This window comes from Talpa europaea (assembly GCF_964194135.1).
Source record: "Talpa europaea genome assembly, chromosome: 7".
Classification (NCBI taxonomy): Eukaryota; Metazoa; Chordata; class Mammalia; order Eulipotyphla; family Talpidae; genus Talpa; species Talpa europaea.
Genome location: NC_140074.1, coordinates 84,005,889 through 84,018,663, shown reverse-complemented (window position 1 = coordinate 84,018,663; position 12,775 = coordinate 84,005,889). Strand labels below are relative to the sequence as shown.

Genomic DNA, 12,775 nt, shown 5'->3' with positions numbered 1-12,775 from the left:
GGGGAGCAGCGGGCGGCAGGAGAGGTCTGCGCGCCATGTGGGACCCTCCTCCGGTGGCCGGGGAGCAGCCGGGGATCGAACCAGCGCTGCAGAGGCCGCGGGCAGCTTCTCAACCCAGCGCTCAACCGCTGCGCCACCGGGGAGGCCCTTTTTGATCCCTGTAACCAGTTCAGATTGGGGAGTGCTAATGTGGAAATAATTGGTGTGAACAATCACAGCATTGCCTTAGGTTGTCACGGACTGCGGGGAGCCTGCACCACTGCAATCTGTCGAGCTATTTTCTCACTGGAGTCTGTTCTGGGGCAATTCGGTGCCAGGAATGTTCAGGAGGGAGAGGCAAATGCCTGGCAGGGCCCTGTGCATCCTCACCTGGGTTTGAGGAGGCTATGGAGGGGAGTTGGACCTTGCTCCTGACCATGAGGCCCTTGTGGCGGCCCATCCTCGTGACCTCTAGCATCATTTTGGGTGGCTGCCTCCTGTTCCCATCTCTGGGATCAGGCTAATTACAGCCTATAATTAGGAATTACACTCATTAAGGAAAGAGCTGATCATTGACAAAAACTGGGCCGTGGAGGGAGGGCTTAGGCAGCAAGTTGGAGGCCTGGAAAGGGGTGCAGACCCTAAGTGGGAAGCAGGATATCTGGCCCAGTGCTGCCTCCTTCTCAGCTCCCAGAAGCCCTCCCTCCACGGCCCAGTTTTTGTCAATGATCAGCTCTTTCCTTAATGAGTGTAATTCCCCTAATTATAGGCTGTAATTAGCCCTGATCCCAGAGATGGGAACAGGAGGAGCGTGTGCTTACACGCGCGTCTCCCTGGGCTGGAGAAAGAGGGTGCCAGAAGAGGGGGTGAGGAGCCTAGTATCCACACTCCTGCCAGAGCCACCCAAAATGATGCTAGAGGTCACGAGGATGGGCCGCCACAAGGGCCTCATGGTCAGGAGCAAGGTCCAACTCCCCTCCATAGCCTCCTCAAACCCAGGTGAGGATGCACAGGGCCCTGCCAGGCATTTGCCTCCTCCCTCCTGAACATTCCTGGCACCGAACTTGGCCCCAGAAACAGACGCCAGTGAGAAAATAGCTCGACAGATTGCAGTGGTGCAGGCTCCCCGGGAACGGTCGTCATGGCAACAGGAGGAAGCTCATCCTAGGAAGTGGCACTTTATCCACTGTGGAGTCTGGGGGTTTTGTCACCTGCCCCCAGCCTCCTGCTCTCACCTCATCCCAGCTCAATTTTCTAATCTAAAAATGGGGAACCTCCCTTTCCAGAGTTCTGACAAGAACCCATGAGGAAGATGTAAGTACTAGTGCTGTGCATGAGTCCTGGCTCATGACCTGGACCTCCCAGAGTGACAGACCATCTCCCTTCTGGGTGGAGTACCCCACACTCTGTTCTCCACCCTATCCTGGCCTGGGGTCTCTCTCAGTGGCCACCCTGCACAACCACTCAGTGCAAACTTGCCCGTTACTGTCAGGTTATGCTGACTCCTGAGTCCAAGTTTCTACTTCACCTGGAGGTGCAGGTGGGGAGGAGATAGAAAGCCAGCAGGGTCCAGCCGGAAGCATCAAGTGCCCACTCTGCCACTTACTGGCTATGAGACCAGGACAAATCATTCGGTCTCCCTGAACCATAGTTTTCCTCATTTGAAAATGAGTTAATAATAATAACTGAAAATGAGTTAATAATAATAATAATCCCTCCCTTACCTTCCTGCTTCCCAAACATGTTGTAGGCACCAAGTAGAATTGTAGAAGCTGCAAAGGGCATGCACATGTGAGGTGTAAGGTTGTTAAGGTTATTAAGGTTACAAACAGTAACATCATGCTGGCACATTCTTTTGTACTTGTTCTGTGCCAGGCACACATGTCCTCTCCACCTCTCACACAACTCGGGATGCAGTACTCCCAATGGGTATAAATAAGGAAACAGGGCCTCCCCAGGTGGCGCAGTGGTTGAGCACTGGACTGCGAGGCAGCCCGCAGCCTCTGCAGTGCCAGTTCGTTCCCCGGCCACTGGTGAGGGTCCCACAAAAAAAAAAAAAAAAGAAAGACATTAAAAAAAAAAAAAAAAAACAAGGAAACAGGTACAGAGAAGTCAGGTAAATTGCGGGGTGAGGAGGCACAGCCCCCTGGTGATAGAGGTGCCCAAGGTGAGCAAGTAGGGGTAGTAAGTAGAGCAAGTAGGGGAGTCTTATTCAAACCCAGGCAAGACCCCAGAGTCCACATCCTGACCTCTGCCCTGTACTGCCTGCTAATCACAATGAACCTCCCACTAGAGAGGGAAGAACAGGAATCATCTCCCCTTTCACAGACCTAGTAATAAAAGCCAGGACAGGTGACAATCACAAAACATGTTTCTGTACCCTGGTCTACCCAGAGGTATCCCCATTTTCTGTTCACACAAAGGCACACAGAAGTGCCGGTCTGCATCTGTCCCATCCATCCGCCTGTTGCCCCTCCCAACCCTCAAGTGGTTCCTCAGTTTAGACAGTCTCTCCCACTACTCCAACGGTCTTTGGGCTATAACCCATGACTTTGCTCAGCCTCCCTCCTCAACTTCTCCCATCTTTTTCCCCACCTCTCAGACCCAAGACCTGACCCCATTTTCAGTCAACTCTACTGTAACTGGGGTGGATATGCAGGTGGTTTTGTAGGATTTGCTGCCATCACTTGGTCAGACTTGGTATGACAATCCAAAGAGCTATCAGGTTTCCCAGGGCAAGTTGTCCCTCCTCCAACTTCCATGAAAGCAGACCCTGCCTCCCTACCCTCACCCCATCCTGTTGTTTTTTTTTTAAAGATTTATTTATTTATGCATACAAGCACTGGGGGACAGGCCAGAGGTGTGGAGGGGGGTGAGAGGATTCACCAGAGACAGAGTGGGGAACAGAACAGGCAGATTGACTGAAATACACTGCTGAGGGGAGCAGCGGGTGAGTCAGGAAAGGTCTGCTCACCATGTGAGTAGCTCCCTGGCTGGGGATCAAACTCGTGCTGCAGTGGCTGAGGAGAGCTTCATAGGTTGCATCTTAACCCCTTGCACCACCAGGGAGGCCCCAACCCTCACACTGTTTTTTAAAGAAGTCCATGGTCTTTGCCATCAAGCATTTTAGCATTTCTCATGAATAGTCGGAAGGCACTTACTGTCTGCCTTCAGTCTTTCCTGCTGCAATCATATTTGTCCTCTATAGGAAAAATATCAATATTTTACATCAGTATAGACTTCTCATTATTTCAAGTCCTTTTACATCTGTAAGTCATTCAACAAAAATTTCTTGAAAATGAACTATCAACTTGGTTCCAGGGATACCAAGTTGAATAAAATACTATCTCACTTATTCTCAAAATAACCCTGGTAGGGGGGTGGCTAGCATTTTGAAACTTATTTAACAAATAAGGAAGCTTAAGACATAGCAAGCCGGCCTCCCCGGTGGCACAGCAGTTGAGCACTGAGTTGCAAAGCTGCCCGCAGCCTCTGCAGCGCCGGTTCACTCCCCGGCTGCTCCCCGGCCACCGGAGGAGGGTCCCACATGGCGCGCAGACCTCTCCTGCCGCCCGCTGCTCCCCTCAGCAGTGTACTTCGGTCCCTCTGCCTACTCTGCTCCCTGCTCTGGCTCTGGTGAATTCTCTCACCCTCCAAGCTTCTGAGTGTACCCAGTGCTTGTAAAAATAAATAAATAAATCTTTAAAAAAAAAAAAAAAAGACACAGCAAGCCTAAGTAACTAGTCACAAAACTTGGACTAGAACCCAGAACTCCTAACTTTTAGCTCTGAGCTTACTCCACCAATCAGCCCAGGCTGCTGGAAATACCATTGGCACTCCTTGAATAGGGAACTGAATCTTTTCTAGAATACCTGCCCCCCATACACTCACCTATTCTCTCCCTGCAGCCTATCTCCTGAGCTGCCACTTCCCCCGACGTCCAACTTATGGAACTGTGACTGTCACCAGTCTCCACCCTGGGGGCAGTGCCCGCTTCAACTGTGCCACTGGCTATCAGCTGAAGGGTGCCAAGTTCCTTACCTGTCTGAATGCCACCCAGCCCTTCTGGGATTCCCAGGAGCCTACCTGCATTGGTAAGTGGCCCCAGGGGGATTCAATGCTGAGCAGAAGGGGAGGGACCTCTTACCTCTGCTCTGTTGCTGTCTGGCACCTTCATTTGCTCTCCAGCAGAAGCCAGGGAATGGTCACAGACCTCAGTGACATTTAGCTAACCTGTACTTATATAAAGGCACCACAGGTATACAAATTCGAATGAAACAGGATTGTGCCTTCAAAGAGCCAGTATTTCCAGGAAATGGGGGAAGAATAAAGAACATGGGCCACCAACTTCCAGAGCAGGAAGTAAAAAGTAGCAATGGAGAGACATAAAGTGACTGGAGAGGGAAGAAGCAATCATTCTTAGTTGATTCTGGGGGATGTAGCATTGAAAGTTTCACATCTCAGTGGAGGGAACAACATGGGAACTGACACAGAGGCAAGGAGGCGAGGGAGTGTATAGGGACACAGAAGACAGCCAGGTTCGACTGAGACATGTGGAGGGAGTAGTGGGCAGGCCTTGAACATCAGGCCAAGATGTGGGGTGCAGAGATATTGAGTTTTTTGAGAGGAAGATCAGAACTGTTCCTCAAGCAAGCCAGTCAGGTGGCTGTTGGGGGGCAAGCAAGCTAGCCAGGTAAGAGGATTTGAAGCTCAACAGTGACCTTGGGAAAGAGAGCGTGGACAGCAGGGAATAGGTTCCACAGGCATTGAGGCAAGAAAGAGGAAAGTAAAAGGAGACTCTGGTTCTGGGTGGTCAGGGAGTCTGGGATTGCTGCCAGGGTGTGGGGCTTGAGAGCAGAAAGAAGATGGAATGTTTGGTTTGCAGGGAGCAAAGCAACTTGGGTTTCTTCTTTTCTTTGGCTTGGGCTTTTGAACTTTATTTCATTCTGTAAACCTTTACTGGGTGCCAGGCAGAAGCCGAGATGAATAAAGCAGATGTGGTCTCTGCCCTCAAGGAGCTGTCTATCTTTTAGGAAGACAGGCAAACAGCTAAGCAAGTTGAGTATAGAAAGTGGTGAGTGGGGAAGACTCAAGGTAAGGTAGGGATCTGAGGAAGGGAGAGCTGCTCTAGAAAGAAAAGCTTCCTGAGGAGATGCATGAAAGCCGACATGAATGTCAGCTCAGGACAGTGGAGTCCTGGAACAGCCTGCACAAAGGGACACGTGGAGCAGCGTGGTATAGTGAGGATGGTCAGGCGTGCCTAAAGAAGAGGGTGTAGCGGAAAGAGTCACTTGAACGCCATCTCGCACTTCAGCCTGAGGGTAACTGGAAGTCACTGAATTACTCCAAGCAAAGGATGGGGCATGGTCATATTTGAAGGGCAGTTCCTCTCTGAGACAAAGCAGAAATGTGGGTCTGTCCTCTGCGGAGAAGAAACTCACCACATGCCCTCTCCAGGAGCTTTTTGGGTTAAAATATTCTGCTGTCTTTGTCTTGAGCATGTGGAGACAAAGGCACTATATTGGCCATAGCAGGCGGGTCTCTGAGAGTTCAGGCCTAGAGCTGTGTCTCCAGGAGAGAAAAGCGCTGCCTAAAACCAGTCACTCTCCTCTTGCCTAAGACCCCTTAACTGTCGAGACTTGTGACCCAGTAACCCAGCTGTCCTCACTGATGGGGGCTAGCTCCACCTCTCCTTGGACAGAGAGGACAGCCCGGGCCAGGGGTCAGTGCTGGAAAGGCCCTAAGGAGTCAGCTGAGGTGTGTGTCTGTGTCAGCAATGCTGTTTAAGTGTTCAAGGTCATCCCCTGGCTAGCAATGTCTGCTAAGGGCACAAGATTTGGAGACAGATGGCAGATGTTTGTCATCACTGGTCTAGTCCTATCTTCTTTTGTACATTCACTCACTCATTTTACTCAATAAACACTGAAGACCACCGCTGTGCCTGGTCTGAAAAGACCCCTGCCTGGGAGGGGGGCGGTCCTAGTTAAGGGGCATATCCAAGTAATAACTGCTTTTAAGGAAGTGTTACCAGGAGAAGAAACAGATGTACCCCACAGTCAGGTCTACCTAAGGTCAAGGGAGTTGCATATGAATAGTCCCAGAGGAGTAAAAGTCCAGAGGGGTAAAAGCTTAAGAGGTGGGATTCTAGAGTTCAGGCTGCCTAGAGCTGCTGGGTCGCAAGGCAGGACGCTGACCTTCGGGACCATGAAAACAAGATCCCTGGTGCGCCATGCAGAGGGTGCCAACCTGGACTGGACCAGAAGCCTTGTTAGGCTGCCTGGGATCCAGACAGGGGCCCAGACTGCACGCCTGTCCCTGTCTCACAGCTGCCTGCGGGGGGGTCATTCGCAATGCCACCACCGGCCGCATCGTCTCTCCTGGCTTCCCGGGCAACTATAGCAACAACCTCACCTGCCACTGGCTGCTTGAGGCTCCTGAGGGCCAGCGGCTGCACCTGCACTTTGAGAAGGTTTCCCTGGCAGAGGATGATGACAGGTGGGATGGAAGTGCCTGGCCTGGTAACACCCAGCTGGAAGCCGCACCCCATGCAGGTGGGAGACCATCCACACGCTGTCACTCTCCCCACCAGGCTCATCATCCGCAATGGGGACAATGTGGAGGCCCCACCTGTGTACGATTCCTACGAGGTGGAGTACCTGCCTATTGAGGGCCTGCTCAGTTCCAGCCGACACTTCTTTGTGGAGCTCAGTACCGACAGCAGTGGGGCAGCGGCAGGCATGGCCCTTCGCTATGAGGGTGAGCCTGCTGGGGTCTAACCAGGGAGGGGGGCTCCAGCAAGGGGCTTGGGGCTCTCACACCCTTCCCCTCTGCCTCCATTCTACGACCACTCCTTTCAATTCAGCCCTTGCCCACCTGGGGCCTCGTTTGCCCTCTCTCACCCTCTTCCCTCAAGTCCAGGATCCCTACCCCATCTTTGCAAAGGACCCCTGCCTGGACTCAGGCCCTCTGGTCTAAAAGAATGAATTCTCTAGAGCGAAAAAGGCCCCTACCACTAGGGAAGAATGGCTGCAAGAGACATTCTAGAGACAAACACATGTGTTATTAATTCATTGAGAAAAAAACATGTATTGTGCGCCTCTGTGCAGTAAGCACAAAAGTAGGCACTGGGAATACAATGGTAATCATGACAACTTCCTGCGCATAAGAAGGATGGATGCTCTGGGCTGTCCCAGGCCCCTGCTCCAGCCTGAGCATACATTTTTAGTCAGGAAGAGAAAGGCCCTGGGGAGGGCAGTAGGACATCTGCCCCATTTGCCCAAGTCAAGGCTGAGTTGGGCTGGGCCCTGTGGTTTACAGCTTTCCAGCAGGGCCATTGCTATGAGCCCTTTGTCAAATACGGCAACTTCAGCAGCAGCGCACCCTACTACCCTGTGGGTACCACTGTGGAGTTCAGCTGCGACCCTGGTTACACTCTGGAGCAGGGCTCCATCATCATCGAGTGTGTTGACCCCCACGACCCCCAGTGGAATGAGACAGAGCCAGCCTGCCGAGGTCAGTAGGCTCAACTGGATGGGTCTGCCAGGGCAGGGAGCAGGGAGGGTACCAGGGACCCAGCTGCAGACCCTGGAGCCACAGGCTCCTGTGATATGTGTGATTTAAAATGCCAGCTGAGAAGTTAGGGGTTCCCTCTAGCAATGGGTAGGCACTCTTGTGGGCAGATTGCAGCCCCAGGACATGGCACTGGGGGGGACACGGAGGGGACGCACCTCCCGGGCCTCCCCTGCCTTTCAGCCGTGTGCAGCGGAGAGATCACAGATTCAGCCGGCGTGGTGCTCTCCCCCAACTGGCCAGAGCCCTACAGCCGTGGGCAGGACTGCATCTGGGGTGTGCATGTGGAGGAGGACAAGCGCATCATGCTGGACATCCGAGTGTGAGTGGCCACTGGGCGAGGCCAAGCTGGCCTTTGAGCTCTGGGGTATCTCTTGCCCAGCCCATCCTGGGGTCCCCAGGCCTGCCTTCCTTGACAGACCTCCTCCACAGGCTACGCATTGGCCCTGGCGACGTACTTACCTTCTATGATGGGGATGACCTGACAGCCCGGGTCCTGGGTCAGTACTCAGGGCCCCGAGGCCACTTCAAGCTCTTTACCTCCATGGCCGACGTCACCATCCAGTTTCAGTCAGACCCCGGGGCCTCAGTGCTGGGCTATCAGCAGGGCTTTGTCATCCACTTTTTTGGTGAGCTTGCCCCTTTTCCATCCTGTTGCCTGGGGAAGAAGGGATGCCAGAAAGCAGACCCAAACCATGACAAGTCAGAAAGGCCAGGGTAACGAGGAGCCTGAATGCTCTTATCTGACGAGGGAAAGCTGGAGAAGCTCCAGGTGTCACCTGAAGGAATTTAGTCTTGTTCTCTATCTTCCCTGAGGGCCTAGGAGACAGAAGGAGGTTTTTGTTGCAAAAGGAGGGATTTAGGTAAGCAGAAGGAAAAAGATCATAACAAAAATAGGGAACTAAGGGAAGGTGCTTGTTTTCTCCCTTTCTGACAATCTTTAAGAGAAGTAATTTTCCCCACCCTACCTGGCCCCTCTCTCAGGAGTGAGGAATGGCCAAAATACTTTTAGAGGTAAAGCGAGAGCCTAGATCATACCCTGGAATCTAGAAAACAGGACCTGAGGCGGAGGCAAAGTGGGGCCCGGGAGTAGGGAGAAAAGTGTCACAGCCTGCCCAGGCCAAACGAAGCCCAGGCCAAAGTGGCAGGAGTGGGAGAGCCCTCAGGGTGAGGGAGGCTAGCACAGCTGCTCTGATGCTGAGAGCCTGCATCTTGTTGCCCTGTGCCCCCAGAGGTACCCCGAAATGACACGTGTCCAGAGCTACCTGAGATCCCCAACGGCTGGAAGAGCCCGTCACAGCCAGAGCTGGTACATGGCACCGTGGTCACCTACCAGTGCTACCCTGGCTACCAGGTGGTGGGACCCAGCGTCCTCATGTGCCAGTGGGACCTAAGTTGGAGTGAGGACCTGCCCTCTTGCCAGAGGGGTGAGTGTACCTGTTCCCCATGCTCCCCTCCCCAACACAACCTGCAAGCCTCTCCCTGGATTCTGAACCTGCATTAACTGGTATCTTTGAAGTTCCTTCATTTCTCATAGCCTCCATTTCCTCATCTATAAAATGGGATAATAGGGCCTTCCTGGTGGTGAAAGGGGTTAAGATGCAGCATTATGAAGCTGTCCGCAGCCACCGCAGCATGAGTTTGATCCTCAGCCAGGGAGCTACCCCCATGGCACGGCAGACCTCTCCTGTCTCGCCCACTGCTCCCCTCAACAGTGCATTTCAGTAGATCTGCCTGTTCTGTTCCCCACTCTGTCTCTGGTGAATCCTCTCACCCCCACCCACACCTCTGGCCTGCACCCCTGTTCTTGAATGCATAAATAAATAAATCTTCTAAAAAAAATGGGATAATACCTTTTCACAGGGTTATCCACAAATATTTTGTTCCTGATAGATGGTCCGTCAGAGTTCATTGACTCTGATGGATGGGAAGGGAACAAATTGGGGGGTGGGGGCAGTACATCAGCAAAATGGTAGGGACAGATAAATAGGTGGTGGAGCTATATGGCAGGAAGACGTTGACTGGCCTGGAATAAAGCCAGAGTGGCTTTTGCGGAGTTTGACTTGGGCTACTTCCTCCCATCATCCCTTACCCATAGTGACTTCCTGCCATGACCCTGGGGATGTGGAGCACAGCCGACGCCTCATTTCAAGCCCCAAGTTTCCTGTGGGGGCCACCGTGCAGTATATCTGCGACCAGGGTTTTGTGCTGACAGGAAGTGCCATCCTCACCTGCCATGATCGTCAAGCCAGCAGCCCCAAGTGGAGTGACCGAGCCCCCAAATGTCTCTGTAAGTGTCAACTGGGTGGAAGCCTCTGGTAGGAGATAAAAGATGCTGCGTCTGAAGGCAAGGGGCCTGGCGTGTTCACTGGGCTCTGACTGTTGCAGTGGAACAGCTCAAGCCATGTCATGGCCCCAATACCCCTGAGAATGGTGCCCGGAGTCCTGAGAAGCGGCTGCATCCAGCGGGGACTACTGTCCACTTTTCATGCGCCCCCGGCTATGTGCTGAAGGGCCAGGCTAGCATCAAGTGTGTGCCTGGGCACCCCTCACATTGGAGTGACCCCCCACCCATCTGTAGGGCTGGTGAGTATTCTGCCACCCCCAGAACCCTTGCCAAGGCAATAATGTCCAGTGTTAAGAACAGAATCCCCTACCCATGTCCCCTTGATCTCCCCAGTCTGCCAGATCCTTCTTAACTAGTGACTCCAAGACAAATCCTGGGCTGGGCTCTCCTTGGACAAATCCTTGCCATGATCAGCCCACTCCCTGCTTTAGTGGTTTGACCTACTGGGCTCACCCACTCCCCTTGGCCCTCCCCTCTTGTTCCAGCCTCTCTGGATGGATTCTACAGCGGCCGCAGCCTGGATGGTGAGCCCTCACCCTTGAGGGCCAGAGAAGTAGTCTCCCTGCCCCTGGTTCTCACAGCTCCCAGATCATGGGTTCCCCTAGGAGGGAGGGCAGAGAAAGAGAGAGATTGAGGACTAGCAGGGCACAAAGCTCCTTCCCGGCCCCCACTCTTTTAGAGGAACTCGTGGCCAGATGCCCTGGGAGGTGGGGAGGGGATGGAGCCCAGGGTGACAGGGACCTCTGCCCCGCTTCTATCTTCTGTTTTCAGTTGCCAAAGCACCTGCTGCCTCTGGCACCCTGGATGCTGCCCACATTGCAGCTGCCATCTTCCTGCCTCTGGTAGGGATGGCGCTCTTGGTGGGAGGTGTGTACCTTTACTTTTCCAGGTGAGTCTGGCTTCCCTTCCTACCCTTCCTACCCTACATACCTGAGCCACACCCACCCTGTGCTCCTGACTCACGGGCTTCTCTGCCCCACAGGTTCCAGGGTAAAAGCCCCCTGCAGCTGCCCCGAACACGCCCCCGCCCCTATGACCGGATCACCGTGGAGTCAGCGTTTGACAATCCCACTTATGAATCTGGAGTAAGTATTCATGCCGACCCTGACATCCTACCCAGGATCCAATTCTGTGCTCTCTGGGAGGGTATCCCTGAGGGTCTTGCCAAACCCCCTTCCATTTTCCCTTTTCTTTGGGCAGGTGGATTAGAGGCTGGCAAAGCTTATACAAGTTTCCAACTCCCAGCAGTCTCTTTCCTTTGCAGGAGACCAGAGAATATGAAGTCTCCATCTAGGTGGGGCAGCCTGTGGAAGCCAGCTGAGCCCTGCATCACAGCCCAGCAGCAAAGCTCCCAGCTTCCTGCTGTCCCTCCACCTCCTGTACATACCACCTGGGAAGAGACACTAGCAATCCCTCAAGAAGTTGTGCCCTTCCTGCAATGTCCACCTGGATCTATTTTCTTGGTCCCATTGCCTCTTAGGGCCCTTCCTTGGGCCCAAGTCAGGGGACATCTGACTGTGAACAGAATGCAGCTGGAACACGTGCATCAAGAACCAGCATTCTCCTGACCCTCCTTCCTGCCCTGGACCGCCAACCTGGAATTCACAGGCAGAGTGGGTGCACCTCCCTCCACATGACCACTATCCAGTCCTGGCACCCAGCAGCCTGCTGCAGGATCAACTTAGTGGTGGAAACTGCACCAGGGTGCTCCTCACAGGGCCTTCACCAGTGCCCAAACTGCTCTCAACAGTAGCCTCTGGGGAGGCCTGGCATGCTGACATCAGCCCCTCCAGGGAAGTCTCCAGTCTTTTTGCTAAGGCCCCAGGAATGGACATTTCTGCCTCCGGTCCCTTCCCAGTGGAGGCAATAATTCTAAGGGATCCTAAGGGGTTTAGGGGCCCTAATCGAAGCTCAGGTTGGGCTTCCCTAGGCACTCATGCTCCACACCAAAGCAGGATACCTCAGTGCTCCCCTGGCAGCCCTATGACCTAAGGAGAGGGAGACCCACCCCTAATGTCAATCTGGCTGTTGCAAACGTCCTCTTGCCCACCAACCTCAGCCACTTGCCAGGCTTCCCTTCTGGCCACTGTATTTTGGGATAAGGAGAGCAGAGCAGACATATTCTGGAGAGGAGCAGAGGTCCAAGGACCCAGGAATTTGGTCTGGAACAGGGAGGTCAGAGAGGCCCAGGAGCTAGCTGCAGGCCACTTTGTACATGTAATGTATTATATGGGGTCTGGGCTCCAGCCAGAGAACAATCTTCTATTTCTGTTGTTTCCTTATTAAAATGGTGTTTTTGAAAAAACCAAGTAAAGGCCCAGTGGATGGTGCTTTCTTGAAACACAGGGAGGTGGGAGAAAAATGGGATGTGGACTTCAGGACCAGAAGGCACACTGACCCACCAATTGACTGTCCCCAGATTTTATAAAAAACCAATTACATGCAAGTGCTGCAGGAACCACTGTCCCAACAAGGTTGGTGCAACAGATGGCAGGTAAAATGAAAGCCCCCAACCACAGGGCTGTGGGAGTCCAGGAATCTAACTACTTATCCACCCCAATGTCTCATTTCCTCCTCTTGGCTAGATTCAGAACTATAGGTTGGCACAGTCCCAATCCCCTTTCCAATGCCACTGTATTGCTGACAAGGCCCACGAAACCTCACACATCTTTCCACCCCCCTTTCCCAGTGAGGAAATTAGACTAGAAATCACAGATTGAACCCCCTGGACAAGAAGCCTAGGTTGTCTTTTTTTTTTTTTTAATTTTTATTGTCAACAGAGTCAAGTAGGCCAGAGGTGTTGGGTGGTGAGAGGATTCACCATAGCAGAGTAGGAAGTAGAACAGGCAGATTGACTGAAATACACTGCTGAGGGGAGCA

General features: G+C 53.0%; 1 protein-coding gene across 4 annotated transcripts in view; it reads left to right on the top strand.

The window, feature by feature from the left end:
• Window positions 1-11,189, top strand: part of SEZ6 (seizure related 6 homolog) — a gene marked incomplete at both ends in the record, with an annotated part of 42,927 nt that extends 31,738 nt beyond the window's left edge. The window contains 13 exons of one of the 4 annotated variants that reach the window (XM_084239057.1): window positions 3,888-4,073; window positions 6,306-6,474; window positions 6,569-6,735; window positions 7,297-7,491; window positions 7,732-7,870; window positions 7,981-8,177; window positions 8,781-8,975; window positions 9,647-9,838; window positions 9,937-10,134; window positions 10,381-10,419; window positions 10,667-10,784; window positions 10,878-10,980; window positions 11,160-11,189. In XM_084239057.1, the coding sequence (XP_084095183.1) occupies window positions 3,888-4,073; window positions 6,306-6,474; window positions 6,569-6,735; window positions 7,297-7,491; window positions 7,732-7,870; window positions 7,981-8,177; window positions 8,781-8,975; window positions 9,647-9,838; window positions 9,937-10,134; window positions 10,381-10,419; window positions 10,667-10,784; window positions 10,878-10,980; window positions 11,160-11,189 (1,928 nt within the window). Of the gene's footprint in view, window positions 1-3,887; window positions 4,074-6,305; window positions 6,475-6,568; window positions 6,736-7,296; window positions 7,492-7,731; window positions 7,871-7,980; window positions 8,178-8,780; window positions 8,976-9,646; window positions 9,839-9,936; window positions 10,135-10,380; window positions 10,420-10,666; window positions 10,785-10,877; window positions 10,981-11,095; window positions 11,105-11,143 lie in introns of those variants that run through there. The other 3 variants (XM_084239056.1, XM_084239058.1, XM_084239059.1) reach the window with 3 other exon arrangements.
• Between the last annotated feature and the right edge of the window lie 1,586 nt (window positions 11,190-12,775).